A 21,327-nucleotide genomic window follows, 5' to 3' on the forward strand; every position below is an offset into this window, starting at 1 on the left:
ATCAAAGAATCTTATTTAAAAGTAATAATATTATTAAGGAAATCTGTGATAAAGCATTATCATAGAAGAATATTGGGCTGTGAGGGGAAGCATGCTTACAACATTTTCTCTTAGAGTGAGGCCATTAACGAAACTCTGTTGTAACATCTAAGTAAACTTGATTCTAGGAATGACACAGTATTGCCTAGTTTTCAGTCTTCATTTGCAGTAAATTACAGTGGGTCTTCCGGTTTTTATCAGGATATTTTTGTTATTTATAAGTGGGTGGATTATGATACGTTTTGATATCAGGTCATTTAAATGTGTAACATATTTAGCTGGTAGGGTTCTTGTTTTCCCATCTGCACTGTGAAGTTGTATCTACTCATTGTAAGGAGCTGTTCCCTGGAAAATGATATATACTGCTTAGGTTTTAGTGATGCCTGCGGTTGGGAAAGCCAAATGGTCAACTTGGGCGTCCATTAGATACACTGTTTTGTTTCAAATTTTTATCAGTTGTAGTGCAGTTATGAAGAAGGTAGCAACCTTTTCTCTGAAATAATGCATTTGAGCTATTGTATAATATTGTAAACTGTTAGGGTCATAAAACATTGAGCACATAACTTCTCATTAAAAGATTGCAAGATTAGAAGATTGCAAACAGTTCTACTGCTGATGCAGCAACTAGTGCATTTTAACAAAATTATTTAAACAGTATATGCTTTGTTCTGTTAGTATGTGGTTTTTTTCCTTCTTTTTTTTTTTTTTAACCCCCTCTTCAGGTCAGTCTTCACTGTTTCCAATGGAAGACGGGTTCTTGGATGATGGACGTGGGGATCAGACTCTTCACAGTGGTTTAGGATCACCTCACTGCTTCTCCCATCAGAATGGAGAAAGAGTGGAACGGTATTCCCGTAAAGTCTTTGTTGGCGGACTGCCACCAGATATTGATGAAGGTACGCCCAGAAGATCTTATCCAGAAAAGCTCCTTCTGGCTTAATGACAAAACTATGGTGTGAAACCTTTTGTCTGTTAGCTAATGAATGTTTTCCAAACTCCACAGAAAAGCTTTGATATGTAAATGGATCTTTCTATGTTACCACTTTCAGTCCATGGAAAACGTGAGATAATTCAAACTAGTTTAGGCTACAGCATTGTTCTGCCATTGAAGAACAAATTATATCCTACCACACATTTAACTGACTTTTACAATACAAAAAAGGGATAGTGGTGCAAAAATAAACAGGTAAATATGACTTGTTGAAACTCATAAATACATTGCAATCATTTTATAGGCACTGGAAGCCAGTAGTAGGAAAAGTATTGCTAGTAGTTTTATAAAGTTTGTATAGCATAATAAGTCATAGCTCTTTATTTGGATGCTTGTATGTAGTTCTCAGAGGTTGTTTTCAGCAATGATTATGTCCTGTGGTAGCTTCTAACGTGTACATGGTGAGGACTCAGACAGAAATGAATCTGTATAAAGGCAGCTGTGTACAGTGAGGAACCCGGAATTTGTGGTGGGTCCATGACACAGGCCAAGGTGACAGAGTACTGCAGTTGTTATTAAAAAAAATGTATATCCATATCTGTCATGCACAAGTGTTGTGAAGCTTCATTTCACCAGAGTTCTGTGTTCTGTATGTATGAGCATGCTGGGATAGTAGTTAAAAGAACTACAGCAACTGTAAATCTGAAAAGTTGCTTTTTCTTACTCACAGAATCGTTCTAATACCCACTTTCTGTGTCAGGGAAAGTGATTGTAATGCACTGCAGTATGTACTACTGTGACGTGATGACTTTCATGTCAAACATGAGAGCTGCTTTATTATTAAAAGGTCAAATATAACATGGTGTTTACAAGAGGAAAAATGATCTTACAGTCTCTCTCTCTCTGTTGTTGTTGTTGCGGCTTTGTTTGGTTTTTATCTTTGTCACCTTTGTTTTAAAAGCAGATGAGCACATGAATAGTTTGGTCTCTGTGGACCCTAGTTATTGAAGAATAGGACCTTTCCTAAACCTGTGCTAGGAGGGTAACTTGAGTTTTTCACAGTTGCTTCTGTCAGCGCTCTTCATGTTAAATGCATGTGTGGGAAGTAGAATAAGGAGTATACAATTTAAAGTCTGCATCACAGCTGAATTTTTGAGTTTTTTCTGATCCTGTTTTTAAAAAGCATTTTATGTATGTGCTTTAACATTAAACTTGTGTTAAGTGTTCTGAACGGAGCTCTATTTTAAGAATAGATACGTAGTAAGTATTGTTCTCCTTGGTTTATATCTTCATCAGCAAGTAACCTTGACACACTACTGTTGCTGTATACATCCCTGTTGATCTGTAGCCCACAGAGAAGCTGTGGATTGTGAAGTGGGTTTTCAGTTGCTATTTCATTAGCAATGTCATCAAAGATTGTAAACAAACTAGAAAAGACATAATTAGTAACACCTTTTCAGATTTCTAACTGAATTTGAGGCTGCTGAAAATACTCTAAATTGTGTAGTAGAAGCCCTCAACAACGTGCTAGTATAGCAAGCCCTGTAATACCATAAACAGAGTATGGCTGAGCAGTGTGCCAATTCAGATGATGCTCCAGCAATGTGAAGTTTGTTCTCTTTGTTTCAATTTTTTAATGAAAAATTCTTGTCCAGAGAACTTCTAACTAGTGATGGTTCAGTTGCGTTTGTGGAGAAGGAAAAGGGAATAATCACTCCATTTCAAGAACAGAATTGCAACTAGAAGACTTCTATGGGACTAGCATATGCAAATTTATACCAGTAATTCAAGGTCAAAGGCAGAACTGAAATGGATGCAAGAATTGCTTCTTGGTGTAGTAGTATGTTCTTGCCATCTCTCCTATAAAAATACATAACCCTGTCCTGTGAGTTTACTATGTTAGTTTGAGGTTAAGCTCAGACAGCGTTTGTGTATGTGGCACTAGCATATGACATGAACAGGCATGGCTGGGTCTTGTGATAGTCTCTTCCTTTTTTTCCAGTCTTTCTGAGCAAATATAAGGCATATTAGCAGAGCTGATTGCTTACTAGCAAGTCAGCAAATAATCTCTAAACTCTGTGGGAGAATAGTTGAAGCTTATTACAGCAGTATAGCTGCAGTGACTCCGTTTCTGCAAATTAGTGGGTTGTGAGCTTTTATTTATAATCATCAGTAGAAAGAACAGCTTGATCTTTGACCTGTCTTGTTTTCTAATGTGTGTTCTGACTTGTCATAAAGATTTCCCATCAGCTAAAAAAAACTGAACCTTTAGGGTCACAGAATGTTTGTTTACAGGATGAAGCTACCCGAGATCAGTGTTCTTCAAATGTCTTCCATTCAATTTATTTTAATTTCAATTCATGCCTTTTCCCTTCTCTCTTTACAGATGAGATTACTGCTAGTTTTCGTCGCTTTGGACCTTTGATTGTAGACTGGCCACACAAGGCAGAGAGCAAATCTTATTTTCCTCCTAAAGGTAAATATCTGATAATGAGTAACAGGAGCATTTTAGAATAATTCTCCTTGATAAGGCTCCATTTTAGACAAGATTTTTGTGACAAAATTTGAATCCTTGGAACTGTTATAAACTGCTGGAATTTAGAATGTGGCTTTGCAATTATTCTGCAGTAAAACCATTCTCCCTTAACTTCCTGATTTTACTTTGTTCTATTTTCCTTTTTCTACCCCTGTTTTGTTCTTCATTTTAATAGTCAAGACTAGTCCTCTTTAAAGGGACTAAATGCCCTCTGCAGAAGCTGGGAAGGATTTGTACCTTATATTAACAACCACCCTGGCAGGTTTGCCTCTACAGCTGTGGCTTTTGCTTAGTTCATACTGTTGGCTTATCCTTTTCAAAGGAAATGGAGAGAGTTTGTTGATCAGCAAGCTCCCTGCTTTACTTCATGCCTCTGCAGAGGACTTGCAGGAGGCTGGGTTGGAAATGTGTGAGAGCATCTTAAAGTTTGTCCCTTACTGTATGGTAGCATGATGACATGGTGCCAAGCATAATTCTGGGTTAAATTAAATTATTATCCTATAGGCAGATAGACAAAAGAAGTTACGTGTTTGTTTTCCCTTTTGTAGGATATGCATTTTTGCTGTTCCAAGATGAAAGCTCTGTACAGGCACTGATTGATGCATGTATTGAAGAAGATGGAAAGCTCTATCTTTGTGTTTCCAGCCCCACTATCAAAGACAAACCGGTAGGTAGAATTGTCAGGGCCTGCACAATTCCTGTATGATAACCAGATATTGGTCTCTCCATATACCGTTTTTCCTTTATTCTGTGCTCAGAGTGCTAATGTCTAAATTTCTTTAATGTGTCAGATTAACTTCTCAAAGAGAAGACCAGCTTACTTATTCTTAAACTAGACCTTATAAAGTTTTTTAGTCTAGTTACAGTTCATATTTTTGTTAGAAAAAGGTTTGCTAAATTTCACCATTACTGATGTAATAAATACATTTCCAGACAGGTATTGTATGCTTATTATTGAATAAAATGTAGAATTCATATTATTTGAGTGTTGCATGTAACATGTTTTGACAGAGACAAATCCAAAAAAACACAACATGGCATTGAACTGTAATCATGAGTACAAATGGGTTTGGGGCTGTTGCAAGTCTGTTGATAGTTGGAGAGACTTCTGCTATATTCCTGTACTTCAAATTTGGCCTTTCGGAGGCAAGTATAAAGCAGCTAGTTTTGCGTAGTAAATAAACACACAACTTTGAGCACTGGAACCTGTTGCATTGAGATAATGCTAGTCTAGTGCTTACACTTGGCTGGAACAACACAAATAGCATAGATACGTATGCACCAATGTCGTTCACACAGCACAGTTCAGTCATGATTAAATAAATGTGTAAGTAGAGGGTGAGTTTTTTCCCAGAAATGTAGGTAACAAGGTAGTGGTGAAATTTAGTATAATCAACTGGTCTGTCTTAACAGAGCTTATTACCATTTCATTTTGAGAAATGATTGCTGAACGAGTAGAAAATGAACTTAGAAAGTACAGCTGTTTAAGAGGTTTTCTGCTTTGTAGGATACTGTTTTAATTTATATTACTGAGATACTTTGAATTGTGAATGGTTAAAAAAAAAGGCTTTTTGTCCATAGGTTCAGATCCGGCCTTGGAACCTTAGTGATAGTGATTTTGTTATGGATGGTTCACAGCCTCTTGACCCACGAAAAACCATTTTTGTTGGTGGTGTTCCTCGGCCTTTACGAGCAGGTACACTGCGTGTTCCGCAGCACTGGGCATGTTGAATATGCAGTCTGATTTGGGGAGCAACGGGGGAAACAAGATATTTCAGCAAGGGAAGTATTTAAGTGTTCTTGACACTTATAGCGGGAGACATGAATACAGACTGTTTCCTTTGATGCTTTTAGAAAAAAATACCAAGTCTACACCACTCTTTTGTTTTCCTTTCTGGTTTAGTGGAACTTGCAATGATAATGGATCGGCTGTATGGAGGGGTGTGCTATGCTGGAATTGACACAGACCCTGAGCTGAAGTACCCAAAAGGAGCTGGGCGGGTTGCATTTTCTAATCAACAGAGTTACATAGCTGCTATCAGTGCTCGCTTTGTTCAGCTGCAGCATGGAGAGATAGATAAACGGGTAAGGTCTTCAAGCATATTCTATTTTTGTTCAGTGCTTTCTCTAGAAATGCTTTTCCATGTAAATGTGTGTCATTGTGAAGACTGTAAATGTTATATCAGATTAATTGCATATTTAGGGCTAGATTGTGCCACTTAGATACAACACAGAATAAAAATGAAGGAGTGGTTCAGAGCTCTTGCTTCTGGAACGTGGGAGGCAACTGTGAAGCAGACTTTCTCAAATTGCTTAGCATAATGGAAAGCATGTCAGCTGCCTTGCCCTTTTGTAAGAATATTGCACTCGTCATATACTCCCACTGCAAGTATTTGCACTTGCAGTGTTTGTATAATGTCGGGGAGTGAGGTATCTGCCAAGGATGGAGCAGTTCTTACTCCTGTTCTGCATCTTTTGAGACAGCGGGCAGAATCTGGCCCTAGTGTTACACATTCTGTGCTGGGCGTTCCTGAAGAACATCGTAGTAATGCACTGTAAACTCATTAGCGTGCATTACAGCCTCACAGTCATCCTCCACAGCTTAGGTAAAGGCTGTGTCTGGTTATTTTATTCCTTTATTATTATAAATCAAAGGAGTATGCCAAATGGATCTGTAGTTTGCTTGCCTCTGCGCTCTCATCTATATAAAATGTGACTTTGTCAATTACAGTGATCTTTGGGCTGCAATTTTGAGAAACTCGGATCCTTACATCTACTGTTCTGTCTAATTCATGCTTTGTCTCTGGATTTTTCTTACATGACTGTCATTATTGATCTTAATTTTATAATTACTACAGAGGAAAACCCCGAAACTTGGCTGATTATCATTTCACTTCTGCTTTAGCTATAAAGCTTGGGTAGAAGAATTGTAAAAACAATTTGACTGTGGGCCTGCGAATTGGAATGTCTTTGTTCTAATCTTGGCTCTGAAATAAATTCTGTATGGCTTTGAACAAATAATTTGAGCCGCCCTTGTGCAACTTCTGCTTGCATAAGCAGACATGTGGGTGAATAGGTCTATTGAAGCTGGTAGAACTACAAATTTAAGTAAGTACTTGTGAACTCTAGCAAAGATTTTGCAATTTATTTCCCCTTCCTTCTCTCCTCCCACTCCTCTTTATTTCCCCATTTTGTGTGTAGTTAAGAAGAAATGTGGGGAGATAAGTGCTCAGAGGATTCCTTATAATAGGGGTTGGGTGCATGAGAGATAAAGAGCAACAGTGGCAATACTGCTTTTATTAATAATTTTTTTCTAGTAAACTTTTTCTGTAAAAATAAAATTAGTAACAAGAAGGGATTTCCTGTAAAATTAGGCAAGGAGGTGCTGCTAGAGGGTGTGCCCTTCAAAGAGATAATGCAAATTAAATGTTCAGTGGCCTGCAGTACCCACCACTGCAGAGCTGCTGATGAGTGCTGCCACCCTAAGCACGCCTGATGAAGTTGCTGTAATTTAACCTATTTCTCCATAGTTAGGCAACCTCGAACACCGAGCACAAGTAACAATTGCAGGCCGTATTTGGCACATCCGCTTCAGCACGCACTGAATAAATGCGCTGAGGACTCTGACTATTATCTATGGGTTGCAAACTTGCACGAACACCAGTGCTGCAGTAACAGGCTAAAGCAAGCAGAGGTTTAATTACCTGTGCTGTAGTTTGGCCTCTGAATATGGCTGAGTAGATGTAATGGAGCAGCAGAATTGCCATGCTAAGGAGGCATGCATAACAGATTTGTAGGTTCTCCTCTAAGCACTCATCAGTGAATAGCCAACCTCAAACTACATGGCAAACTAGGTGATGAAGGGAGAATGGGCTGTTAGGAATATTTGTCTGCCTCTGCTCTCTTTTACAATTTCATTCTTCTGAATTGGCATGGAGGGGTGTTTGAGAAACAGAACTCTAGCAGTGGAAGAGGAGAAAAACTGAGGCCAAAAGAAAGGCTGCTGTACTATCTCCAAGAAGTTTATATGTACTCTAAGGACAAATGGCATCAAACTACTATGGTCCCCTGTCTGGACTGTGATAAAATTGGTTAAGTTTAAAAACACAGAACTTGTGAATGTCCTTGTTGGAATGAGCTGGCATACCTCTGAGGTTTCTGAGACACAGAAAGGAGCATCCCTAAGCCAAATGCAGAGGTAACAGGCTAACAGTAGAGATACCAGTCACAGTCTGGATATTTGTAAATGTTTGTGAAAACACCTAATTAAATTAGCTTCACACAAGGCTCACAAACGCTTCTAGAACAGGAACTTGTACCTATACTTTTTTAACATGAAATTTTGTGTTGCACTGCCGATACGTCACATGGACCTTTCACAGTTCTGTGGACCAAAGGCATGGGAGTGGAGGTGATTACTGGTTTTGAGGTGAAACTGAGCCTTTAGGGGATGTCAGTGTTGCAGCTGTGATTTAAACACATAGGCATGTCTGAACGAGCTGTGCTCTAGCCAGCTGGGATACTGCGAGCAGCAAGCTTTGCCTTGCTGTTTCAGAGAAAGTGCTCTGGGGTGCTGTGAGCGGGGTTTTGTAGCCCCGTATTACAGCAGGCTTGGTTTTGGTATGCAAACGCCTAGGTTAAAAGCTGGTAGCCTGCAGATCTTGCAGAGTAGATGTATTCTTGAGCACCAGCTGGTAAGTTCCTGTGAGTCATTATTAGTTAGGAACTTGAAGAAATTTTTCTTCTCTTTTCTTGTCTGCTGTACTGAATTACTGTTCATCATCTGGCCCTTAATGTCAACAGCGTAGGTGGCCATTTTAAGCTTCCCATTTGATCCCAACAAGATTAAGTAGGTTTCCTTTTGCTGAGAGGGCTAAGCCACAGAGAAAGAAAACAGAAATGTTTATTAAGACGATAAATGAAATATTTCAAAGTTGGAAATTCAGACATTGAAATTTGCAGACCACGTGCATATTTTAATCCGCAGTTACAGTGTTGTGTAAACAGTTTACATTCCTTACATTACCTTAATTGTGCATCACCATACTTACAAATAACCCCCCCAGAATTCTCCAGGGTTTTGATGCGGGTCTGCATATCAGTTCTGTAACAACAGGTTGATCGGTTCTTTCTGTAAGTCAGTGACAGCATGTGTGATGCTGATGGTCAGCACTGGTCTCTGGGGTTTTTTTAAGGATCAAGGAGGACAGTGGGAGCAGGATTGTTCTCAAGTGCCTGTAGTTTTGGGTGTTTTATGATGATGATCGTGTGTAATGAGGGGGAAAATTCTTGAGTGTGATGTTCCCTACTACAGAACTGTGATCACAATCCTGCTAGAACAGAGAAAGTAAATAGCGTGGAATTGTCATTATCTACATTGTTATTAAGAATTGTAAACTTTCTTCTCATTTTTTGAATACAGGTGGAAGTTAAGCCATATGTCTTGGATGATCAGCTTTGTGATGAATGTCAGGGGGCGCGTTGCGGTGGAAAATTTGCTCCATTTTTCTGTGCTAATGTTACCTGTCTGCAGTATTACTGTGAATATTGCTGGGCTGCTATCCATTCACGCGCTGGCAGGGAATTCCACAAGCCCCTGGTGAAGGAGGGAGGAGATCGCCCAAGACATATTTCATTCCGCTGGAACTAAATGATCACTGCAGTGCTCATATGCAGGCCTCAAATTAAGTGCACTCTTCTGTTATCCTGATTGTCCCTACCCCACCCTACCCTTTCTCTTATTCAAGATAGCATGTCCTTTTGTAGTAGTCTGTAATTTAACAATAGTATAATGAAAGAATGACCTATAATATGGGTATTTTGTAGAATCTTGTCATTGAAAACTGTATTGGGAACTCCTTTTCGTATTGATAACATGTTGCAAGTGAGTTGCATTCTCTTGTCTTTACTACCGAGAGAACACTTAATTTCACGCAACGTTTTCTTAGAGGAGAGAAAAATATTAAGAAAAGAGAATTGAAACAATAGAGTATTTTGGTTTTTTAATTAAATTATTGTTAATAAAGAACATAAGAATACTTTTATTAAAATAACCGTGTAACAATAACACTATCAGTCTGTTCTGACACTTTTCCCCCAGGGAAGCCTGTTTTTGCCTCTCTTTTTGTTTCGACTTCGGATTTTTCCAGCAACAGATGAAGTTAGCATTTACTACCAACAGGAAAGAGCATGTTTAAAGCAACAAAAATGCATGAGCAAAGTTGAAGCAGCATTATAATAATGATCTTTTTAAAAAATCTGATAAGGGTTTTGAGGCTGAAATGTTAGCTCGGTATGTACCTGACCGTGCCTCTGACTACCACCCACATCCAAATTACTAATGAGATAGGCAGAGCTTACTATATTTTCATCAAAATGATTACATTTTAAGAATTCCTGAATGTAAAAGTTGAGTAAAGTTACTACTGAGGGGGGAGTGCACTTTTTTTTTTTTCTTTAAAAGAATTGTCTGGTTACAGCCCTAGAAATCCTACCAAAGCTAGAGTAATGACAACTAGTTAACTGGCATTTCCTCTCCTGAAGGGTAAATATATAGAATTTATTTTTGATGGCTATATATAACTCTATATCCTAATATACTAACATTCATCAGGGGCCAGCCTTTGCTCTCCATTTTGACGTGAAAAAGTAGAAAACCTAAAGATACCTCAAGGATATCACTGATTTTTACTGAAGTTTTGATATTCCATTGTGTCACACAAACTAAAATTGGCTGCTTATTCATTTCCCATCTTGGATGTCAAGTTAGTTCGAAACACCCTCTAACTTAGTTGTAACAGAAGGCATGAACCCAAGTCGTTTCCACATCTCGTTTTGCACTGTTTTCTGAATTTGTGCATGAAATGGTGCAAGTGTGCATATGCCTTTCTTACTCTTCCTGTAGAGAGATTCCCAACTAAGATTCCACCTCTTCAGAACTTAATATGGGGAAATAAAGAAACACAGGTATTTGAAGTGCCAACATTGCTAAGTTAATGCCTGCTTTATTATAAATAAGTTCTACCTTGAGAAGCATTAACACAGTACATGTTAACTGAAGGATAAAGAGTGGGTGCAGGGGTTTAGTTTGAAACAGTTGAATGAAGGAGTAGTTCTGAAAATTATTTTTATTACTTTTGAACTAATGCCCTGGCCATCTTCTCAAATGATTATTTAGCAGTGTGCAAACAAACAAATTTAGTGGCAATCTTCTGAACTGCCCGAGCGGCGTGGTACCATCCTAGATTCTCTCAAACCAAAGACTTGCCTCAGCACTGCTTGGAAAACATCTGCTCCGTTAAAAGCCTTTGTCGGCCCCCCTCATCCCCTTCCCCCAGCCCAGATTATCTTTATGAGAAGCAGTTTTTATTTTCAATACAGGCTTTAATGAACTATACCTTACCAAGTTCCAAAGGTCAAAATGGAGACATTTGCTGTCTACTAGTCAAGTATAGAAAGGGAGCTGCTTTTAATGAAATCCCTGAAAATATTGACAACAGTAATGCAAATGCAGAGTGCTCTTGTGTAGATTGTCAGGGACTTTTTTTTTCTCTGAAGTACATAATTATAGTTGGAATGTTCCTTTAATTTTTTTAATGCTTGTAGGTGGCTTGGGGTGTGCTATTGTGCCGATCCTACCCAGTAAACAGGTGAGATGGGTTACCATTACAAGAAATAACACTGTTTGAGAACTAGCTTTGAATAATAATTTTCCCTTTGTACATGACCTGCTGAATTTCGGTACAGTGTTTTTGTAGCTAACTTATTTTGTCATGCACATAATGTATATTTGTTATGCACTACTTTTGTATATCTTGTTTTTCCAACAGTGAGCATTTTTAGGCACACTTTTCACTGACGGGATATCTCTTTATGCAATACCTCAATTTTTCATATTGCAAAGAGTAGCTTTTTGTACTTTTATTACTGAGAGATCTTCATATACTTCATTTTTTAATATAAATAATTTTAATAAATTTTATTTTCTTATATTCTGCTTTTTATACATTTCAGTGCTCTGCATACATTTTGAATTATGGATGTTGTGCACTGGCAATGCTATTTTAGAATCTGCAGAGAAAAGAAAGCATGTTGCTTAAACATCTTAGCCCAGCACCAGGTATTTGGTGTACATATAATTTAAGAAATAGTATATGTAAAGTTGAGAATTAAAGAAGAAAAGCATGAAAGTGACAAATGACACTGTCTTTAGACCCATGAAATTTAAATGCATAAATATAGTGTAGAAATTTAAAAGCAAAGAAACATCAAAATTGTCTACCGCTTCTTACTAAGTTTTTAAAAATTATACACAAATGCAGACGTTTTTGGTGAATGTTTAGCCATTTTTAATATTAATAAAAATTGATGTTAGGTGTTTGATGCAGAAATGTGTCTGCTCTTTTAAATTATATTTAAAGAATAAAAGAGAGCCTGCTAAGTGGCAGGCATGTAATGTTAGTATGCATGACTAATGTAAGAAATTGTTATTCTACTAATATTCACTTGTGATTGTGTGACAAGCGTGTTTACAGATTATTTGGTTACACTTCGATTTACAGGGCATAAACAATTATATACATTACTCTGTACTTAAATAGTGATTACATGTCCTTCTGATTACATGGGATTTGTAGTTGGGGTTACCATGTAGCTCCAGACTTAATTAACATGTAATTAGGTTACCGGTCATAGGGTATCACTTCAATTTGCAAAGGGGTTAATAAGCATGTAGTTTTATCACACTAGCATGGCACTGGCCATGTATTTACAATGTAGTTACAGAGTAATTACATGGTTATTTTTGCAATGTAAAATAAAGTGTTTCTGATTATTTTATATGTAAAGGAACCCCACTGCCCCGTGCTTTTTGGTATAGTATATACTTCTCCATACACAGACCTCTGCAGAATGCAAATTTAAAACTTGCAGTGAATGAATTTAGTGTTTTATAAGGATGCTGTTGGAAAGACTTGATAATTCACCCCTTTTGTTTTTGAAGAGTTAAAACCTTCTGTTATAAGGTGATTTAAAACTTGAATGTGATGAATTGTGGCAAGTTAACTTCGTTATGTGCAATACCTATTTCAGACTTCTGGAAGATCTTTGCAGTGTAATTCTTTGTTTTTAATTGCAGACATTTAAAAATGTCATTTTCTACTGTTCTAGTAAATCCTCTTTCTTGCTGGTGTTTCTAAAGAAAAGAATCAGAAATCAATCTTTCTACTAATGTAAATTTGAGATTATTTTTAAAAAAAATGGAATAAAAGGTTTTGGTCATTTGCTTTATTTTATTATCTTATTTTAAAGCTACTGTGATAGCATTGTAAGAATTGGGACAATATTGTATTCAACTGTTTTATTTTTTATATTTTTAAATTTTAAAGTATAATTAGTTTTTATAATTTTCATCAGATTTTTTTGTTATATTTTTTGGAAGTGAAACTTTTAGCAAGTGGGTGTCTAGTTTTTACTAATCCCTAATATGTTTTTCCCCCAATGTATTGCTCATATTATCAGAAGGAAAAGTTATTTAAGTATGTCAGTTAATTGTACTACTTGGCTGAATTTCCATATAGTTTTTACTGTGTATGGGGAGGTTGTAGTATTTATTATAGCATTTTAAATAAGGGTAATTCATTTTTTATTAAAGTCATTTTCACGTTTAAGTTCATATTTTTGTATGTTCTACTCTAAGTTATATAACACAAGTTACTTTTTTTAAAGAGTTCATTTGTTGAAGTGCTAGTGAAAATTAATGTTATTAAATAGTTTGCAAATGACTATTTATACCAGTATGCATATAATTTTTAAATATTTGTAATGTGAGATGTTGAATGAATAAAACTTTTAACTCAGTGTTTCTTCTTAACCTTTTTCTTTTAAGCTTTCTGTAGACACAGGTTCCTCTGTGGCTGAAGCTTACGGGGCTTGGGGAAGTGATTTCGATGACGTGTACAGCACACGCCTGGCTATATGGTGTGTAAAGTGCTTTGGGCTAAGTTCTGCAGTCTGTTCCAGTCAAAACTCGGAGCCTGGTTTTGTAGAGGGTGTGTCAGTGAGGGTATAACCTCTTGAGAGGTGCTGAGTACCCTGAGCACTGCATTAAAATGGTACAAAATCAATGTGCAGCGTTGCATAAATGGAAAGGGTCATGTCTACAGATGTTGTCTCTAGGGAATGTTGAATGCTAACTACCTAATTTGGGGAATTTGGTGCTTGTTGAGTATTCATTAGAAATCGTGTGTAGCTTCAGAAGAGCCTTTCAGCAGCTTCTGCACTGCCGTTTCTACTTTTTGCACAGCCTTAAGTGTATCAACCTAGCCAAGGAATTGTAGTTGGATCCCTGTTTTCTACTCAGTGCTCTCTGCTGCTAGTTCTTAGGGACAAAGATGAAAACCAATACACAGCTGCAAAGTCAAGCTAACCGGGCAGGTGACATGTTGAAGGAGAATACCACCACTGCACGTGTAATGCATCGTGTAAGTCAGAAACCACTGTGCAGCTGGGACAAAAAGATAACCAGACTCGGGCCAGAGTAGAGCCAAGCAAGGCGTGGACAGACAAGGATTCTTTCTTCATTGTCTCATGGTTGTGATCTGATATGAACAGAAGGAAGAAGTCTGGCATTTTAAAGAGCTTGCTAGTGTCAGCCTTTAATTTAAAAATATCTTAACTTGAAATGTCTAAAAAGTCTTGTGAAGCGCTACAACTTTAGGAATTCCCCAAACTTTGTTGGTTTTCTTACTTTGATACAAACAGGTAAGCTACAGCGAAGTATAATTCTGGCTGGTCTGGAAGAAGTTCTGGTAAGTGGAACCATGAGTTGGAATATGCCCACGTACCTTCTGAGGAAAAACCGCTGCCCGCAATACCGGACTGCAGTAAGAATCAAACCGTGCCCGCTGCACTGACCAGCACTTTGCCGTTGGTGTCTGAGCCGCTAATCTCTTTTGCCATCGTCTAAGGAATGGTGTTGTAAATGTTAAATAGATGTTAAGGGCCATTCTTTTCTGTGGGTGCTTCAGGAAATGCAGATCTCATAGAACTGAGCTATAATGGGATTAGTTCTGCCAGATGCTAATCACTTCATTTCCCACTGGCTTCAGATGATGCAAACTTAGAAGCTAATGCCTTCAGAAACTAGTTTTTAACTAGAATAAAAAGTTTAGCTGGTGACTTCGAGCAGATACTTCCAAGCCCTCAAAATGGCTATTTAAAAATAAACAGAAAATGCTGGTATGCTTTGGATCAAACATGCAGAGGCTCGAGATGGGTTGTCTGCCCAGCGAATGATGAATTCCTCAGCGCTGCGTTTTGTGGCAGCCAAGCGGTACCAGACAGTATTGACCAGCTTTCAGCGTGTGACTTGGCTGGTAACGGAAGCATTATCTCTCCGTTCTCTGTGTTGGTCTTGTTAGGAAATAGTCATAGTTCAGCCTCTCCCGATGTGATAACAAGTTCTTGGCTTTGTTTTCAAGGGCAAATGGTCTTTCAGAAAGCGTGTGCTTATCAGTGGTTTATCTGATAATGGTTTTTAACAATTATGATAGACTTAAAATTTGGTCCTGGAACATGGGGATTTTAAGTCTTTTGCTGCCATGATGGTGGAACGTCCTTCACAAAGAAGGCACTCCCTGACTGTTTTCAATTCGCAGATGCTATAAGCTTAGAGGTGTTTATCAGGGTGTAGCATCTGATTTACAGTTGGGGATGTGTGTATTCATTCTAAAATTTCCTATATGAAGATTGCAAAATACTTTGCTGAATGTATAATAAATTAAATTCTATTACATACATGGAGGCTAAAAGTTCAACTCAATAAGGTGAAATGCCAAAAGTCTGGACTGTTCAAAACTAAAAATAATCATTCTTGGTAGTGATGGCCTTGGCTGATTCTGAATTACTGAGAAGTAACTTTCGAGGAAAGACGAGATAACAAATCCCTTTTGGGTTTCGGTTTGTCCCGGAACTATAAATAAATGCTCCAGGCAGACTCCAGAAGATGGAGGTGTATGCCTGCTGGGTGAAATTTCAGAATTTCCACAGTACATGAATCTCAACTATTTTCTTTCAGCAGAAACTGCTCGTCGAGTGCAGTCAGCCACCAGCTTTCTCTTGGGTGCTACTTTGACTAAATGAACTGCTACATTCCACATCAGTGAAGAAACTCAGTTTGGATGGAGATGGATATAACCCATCTAGTACAGAGTTACAGGCTAGGGTATATTTTAAAGAGAGTCTCTTAGCTGTCAAGTCGTTGTTGGACAGTTTCTACTGTCTGTCCCCATTCTCCAGCTGCTGTTTATTCAGTGCTGTGGGAGCCCGCTCAGCCACAGTCCAAAAACGCACACGGCTTGCCTGCAGGAAACCTAGGACAAATAATAGCCGCAGAAAGGATAGATGAGGAAAAAACACTGACATCTCTTCCTCTGTGCAAAATAAGCTGATTCAGTCTGTCACTATGAAAAACAGCCTCTGGGATAAGAATATCCTTGCAGCTGTCTTTGCAGTCACAGAAATTGCAGGGGGCAGAGGGGTTGAATTGGTGCTCGAAATAAGTTCCAGAACTCCCTATTTAAGATGGGGAGCAAGTCTTTCTGGAACTTGATGCACTGATTAATGCTATCGGATATCACCTGTTTTCCTGACATGTGAGCTATAATTTGCTGACTTTTTGTAGGGCTTGTCAGAAAGAATTTGGTACTAAATGTTAATTTATTTGAGTGTATCTATCCCTAAGGGAAGCTCCCTCAGTCACCTTGTTTATGGAGCTTGGGAGACCATAGTGCGGTGCTATTCTGCTAAGGTTCCTTCACCAAATGTGCTAGTCAGTAGTTCTCGGTCCTTCTTGTGTATGTAAAATATGGAAATACACAAGGTCTGTGTTTGTGTTTTTGTTCCTGAAATTTAATTTTGGTGAGTCATGAAAGCTGAGATTAAATCCTCTGAACACAACGCAGGTGAAGGGTAACTGTGAGAACACGTTTTCAGTTTTGCATTAATCTTAATGTTCAAAATGGACTTAGTTTTATTGCTGTCAGCTATGTGGCATCTTTTTATTCCAGAACTGTGTGGCAGGTTGAGTTGCTTTGCTTTTCATGTGAATGAAGAACAGTGATTTTACTTAAATGGCAGCCTGATAGCGTAGATGCGGTTGACACCCACTGCGTGCCTTAGTAACTCTTAACACAGTTTTGTAATCTGTGGAAGGGTAGCAGTTCACACACAGAGCAATGCATTTAAAAAAAAAAAGCCTCCGCCAACCTTCTCCAACCCAACATTTGAGAAAATGTTTGCTCAATCTAAATCACCATCTCACGCTGCTGCTGACTCATGGACCAGGATCTGTTTGCTTAGTGATTGTTTATGCCTTGCTATGCATGTGAAAGCATTAAGTTGTCAATTTAGCGAAGCGTCATTTTTTCAAGACAGTGCTTGTCACTTTAAGCAATGCCCAGTACTGGTTTGTGTATGAAGTACATTTCATGCCAAGTGTTCCTTTCAGTGAGTTAAATGCGATTTTTTAGGGGTTTGAGGAACATTCTCATTGTAAGCAGCAGGCAGTAGCCCCCAGCTTTGCTTCAGCGGGCCAGCTGTTCACAGGCAGATGTTGCTCTGTACACACTGGCGGAAGCAACTCAGCTCTTCAGTCAGTGGCAAGAAAATTTGCTCAAGGGTTGCTTTTACAGGGGGATGTCTTTGGAAGAATGCGATGGCAGAACAAAGTAGTGACTGCTTCAGTTTTCTCTGCAGAGCTAGCGATCCTTGGAGACAGAAGCCCTGCTCGGTTCCTTTTCTGGCAGCATCCTTATGTCTCAGGGGGTAGGGAGGGAGGGAACGTTCAGTGTCTGGATCGGTCCTGCAAAGACCCTAATACCATCACGAAGTGGATGTGACTGCTGAGGAAGTTCAGCGGTATTTATACTGTAGTTAAATAGCACTGTCTCACATAGCAGAGAGGTGTATTGGTGATTGCGTTAGCCTGCAGGCACACTCTGGCCTGAGATCACATCAGATTTCGGAAGAGAGGCTAAGAAAATGGGAGCTCTCTGTGCTCGGACAGATGGTCTTGGAAGACCTACATTACTGCTGAATCTGAGGCTGATTTAGGGATTTTTGCTTTTTATACCCTGTACCTAACCAGTATTCCTCCTGGATGGGAGACAACAGTATCTGGAGGTTTATCGCAGGTAGGACTAAACTTCCCCACCTGTGTGTTCACATTGGGTCTAACTGCGTGTTCCCCAGAAGAGCAGTAGTGACTTTCAGTATCATAGTCCCTGCAGCCTGAAATTTGAAAGAGTCAAGGTAAAGTTTTACTCTCTCTGATTTGGAAACAAGGGATGTCATCATTAAATACAGGGAACTTCCACATTTGTGTGAAAAAATGAAAACGGAGAAACTGGAGTCCTTACCTGCCTTTTGCTGTTACCTACTTGACTACAAATCTTTCCCAGAAATAAGGCTGCTTAATTCTGGTGTTACCTTCAGCGATCGTTTTGCCTTTTTGAGTTTCCCCCATAGTTTCATTTCAGACTGGGAACCTCTATTTAAATACTGTAACAGAAAGTTCTTCTAAGCCAAGGGTTTCAGTCTCATTGACGTGGGTTTTGATTGCAAAGCCTGTGGATCTTCTTGGCGATTTGAAAATCTCTCAAGGGGAGGCTCGGGCTTTTATGTAACAAACTTAGTTTATAGTCTGCTAAATATTTTTATGCGCGGCATGGAGAAATGGGAAAATATGCCTCTCCTTATGACTGGTGTGGATGAAGTGATTCCCACATGTGTGGTTTGCAGAGCAATCTGAGATATGCAGGTTCATTAATATGAAATGCAGGTGTGTTAAAATGGCAGCTGGCCATTTTATCTCTCTGCTGCACTGTGTCGTTGCTTACATAATTAACTGTGAGAGCCATTGTAGATTATGAAATTTTACAAGCAAGCAAAAACTGAAGGCATATAATGCATTGCTTCGATTTACCAGAAGTGGTGAGTTTTGTTTTTATAATGATTCCTAGTTATACTAAGAAATGGTCCCTGGTGTATTCTGTAAAGTAACCACATTCTAATAAAATACCTCGCTCTAGCGGCTTTTATTAAATATTCTGTGAAAACTAAGGAGATACAGTAGTTGTTTGTGCTACTGCTGAGGGTATAATTAACAAGGTTTGACTGTAGCTGCTGTCAGAATTAGCATGCTTTCCACGTAAAAATCCCTGTTAACAGTGTTAGGATTCGTATTTCAGCTGTATTCACAATTCGCTGTTGATCGAGAGAATGGAATATTTCATAAGTAATGTGCCTTGCCTGGGTTATGTTGAATCATGCGAGTACTTCGTTTAACTCCATTGCAAAGAATCCTCACAAAAAACCAAATCTCCAAGAGCAGGAGGAGTTTCCTTTTTGCAGGGAATCACTGGGGAATCAGGGAATCGCTAAATGTGCATGCAGCAATGTCCCGTCAGCTCCTTCCTTCCTTCTCCTTGGCATAAGCTGTGGGATTGCTACCACCAAAACCTACCTTATTTTGAAACGACAGTCATGGTTAATAGGAGATGGTGCACACTTGACCAAAGTAAAACTGAAACAACAGAAATCAGGAAACAATGCAGGTTCTGAGCTGGAGAAGCTGACATTTGAATACAAAACAAACAGCACGATGAGGTGCAGACTGAAAGCTCGAGTCTGGTCTATTTTTAACTAGACAGTTGAAGATGTGGTGAAAAACTGAGATGTTTGTTCAAAGCGACACATACAGAGATAGAGGTTAGCTGGTAGTCAATTCACACAGGTGGAAAGGAGGATGAAGAACAGTGTGCAGCTAAAACAGCTGATTTTTCCAGCTGTGCAGATCACTTGTAGGTTTTAGGTGGCATTGATTTTTTTTTTTTGTCAGTAGTAATAGATCCTAAAAGGGATCTGAGCTGAACTTGCATTTGAAATCAAAGTCCTGGCAACGTGCTGTTGGGAAAAGTGGACAAAATGTGCCACACAAGGCACGTGCATTTCTCTGAGCAGGGTGGAAGCATATTCCATAAATACAGATGGTGAGAAACCACTGATTTGGCAGCCCTGATGGGGCCATAGGAAGGAAGCACATTGCCATTTGGCAAAGGGAGCTCCTGGTCAGGATGATGCGGCAGCAAGAGTTCATGCACAGTGCCAAGACAGTCATGGAACGAAAATGGGTGCTGTTTAGGTTTATGGGGGTGTGTTCAGGGTTATTTTGTGGTGTGGACTGAGTCTTACGTATTTCGGCAAAAGGAGCACTTTCTTTACCAGGGCTTTGTGATTAATAAACATGACAAAGTTTGCACTGCAGGATCAGTTTTTAACGAAGCTGTTCTGTTGCCTCTCTCTGGGCTTAACACCCCCAAATTGAACTCGCTGGCTGCTACCTTGCTAGGCCAATGTGTTGGCTCGCATCTTTGCAGGGGAGGAGAGAGTCCTTGGTGTTTGAGGTTGGTTTTATTTTGAGATCTCTGTGTTACTGACTCGGTGGTGGAGGCCCCATCCCTGGAAACATTCAAGGCCAGGTTGGATGGGGCTCTGAGCAACCTGATCTAGTTAGCAGTGTCCCTGCTCATTGCTGGGGGGTTGGACTGGGTGACCTCTAGGGGTCCCTTCCAACCCCAAACATTCTATGATTCTATGATCATATCCGTGACCTCTTTTTTAGCCCGTACACTTTGGAGCCCGGGGTAAGATGCCCTTTTATCATCGGGAAATAACAAATCGCTCTGGCGAACGGCCAGGCCGCGCCTCTGGGAGCTGTTTTCCTCCTCCTCCTCACCTGCACGGGCAGGACGCGCGGTAGCTGCGAACTGCAGGGCGTGCAGCCTCCTCCGAGTCCCGGGGCAAGGCCCCGCTTCCCCGCGTGGTCCTTCCAGATCCGTTCGCAAAGGGTGGCAAATTGTCCGCACCGGTCGCGTTGCTGGTGCTGCTGAAACGGAATGGCTTTCTGTAGAATTTATTCCTTCTCCTTCGGGATGCTTTCCCTCTGACCAGCTGAGCGTGCTGAAACTCTGGGAAGCAATACAGAGCAGTATTTCATTGCCAAAGGAAAAATCAGTGGGGCTTGGGCTCTTAAGCGGTTTGAGAAATCCCACTTGTCGCTGGCCGTACCTCATAAGCCCACGGGTGCAGCAGGGCACGCGTCCCCAGAGCACCGTCACAGAAGGAGCCCCGGCTGCCATGGGCGGCCGCTCGGTATCGCACAGCATGGGTGTGTGCGGGCTTGAGGGATATTTATCAACAACAGATATTTAATGTTTCATAAATGTCGCTCAGCAGGTGGCTGGAGCCACCCACGCGTGCACCAGCAGGTAAGCAGTTGGGAGTACACCAGCGTGAAAATGCATGATATCAGTGCAGGAGCTGCATCAAAGAAATGTCGCTTGTTCCTCAGCTGTAAATCGCAGTAGAGACAGACAATACATCGCTGCCTTCAGGCTGGAGTCCCATATATCACTTTATCAATAGCTTGCATGAAGTATATCAATATATGGCCTCAGGCAGCATGCTTGGTGCTAAACCCGAACTAGCGCTGGCTAAAAGCAGCCCGGTGGAGCAGGTTATTACCGTGTGTGTCCGAATGAGAGGCAGGGAGGAGACTGGGGTGGCACAAGGCTCGCTCCTGTCCTGCACGAAGCTCCTTGTTCCTTCCTGCTCTCAGAACAGCTCTCTCCCGTTATCACCATCCAGCCGGGACACTGAGGTGGGACGGTGGGCGATCAGATGGGCCGAGGCAGGAGGGGTGCTCTGCAGGTGCCCCCATGCCCTGCCTGCCCAGAGGAAGGGGCCGCCCCTGCCGTGCACC

At 40.0% G+C, this 21,327-nt stretch overlaps 1 protein-coding gene across 1 annotated transcript in view; it reads left to right on the forward strand.

Moving 5' to 3' along the window:
- CPEB4 (cytoplasmic polyadenylation element binding protein 4) overlaps window positions 1-13,326 on the forward strand; it is a 44,763-nt gene extending 31,437 nt beyond the window's left edge. The window contains exons 3-8 of the mRNA XM_035902512.1: window positions 762-935; window positions 3,357-3,446; window positions 4,055-4,173; window positions 5,088-5,202; window positions 5,410-5,591; window positions 8,929-13,326. Coding sequence (XP_035758405.1) covers window positions 762-935; window positions 3,357-3,446; window positions 4,055-4,173; window positions 5,088-5,202; window positions 5,410-5,591; window positions 8,929-9,156 — 908 coding nt within the window. The 3' untranslated portion in view covers window positions 9,157-13,326. The remainder of the gene's footprint in view (window positions 1-761; window positions 936-3,356; window positions 3,447-4,054; window positions 4,174-5,087; window positions 5,203-5,409; window positions 5,592-8,928) is intronic.
- The last annotated feature ends 8,001 nt before the right edge of the window (window positions 13,327-21,327 follow it).

This window comes from Egretta garzetta, unplaced genomic scaffold, assembly GCF_000687185.1.
Source record: "Egretta garzetta isolate BGI_Z169 unplaced genomic scaffold, ASM68718v1 scaffold209, whole genome shotgun sequence".
Taxonomy (NCBI): Eukaryota; Metazoa; Chordata; class Aves; order Pelecaniformes; family Ardeidae; genus Egretta; species Egretta garzetta.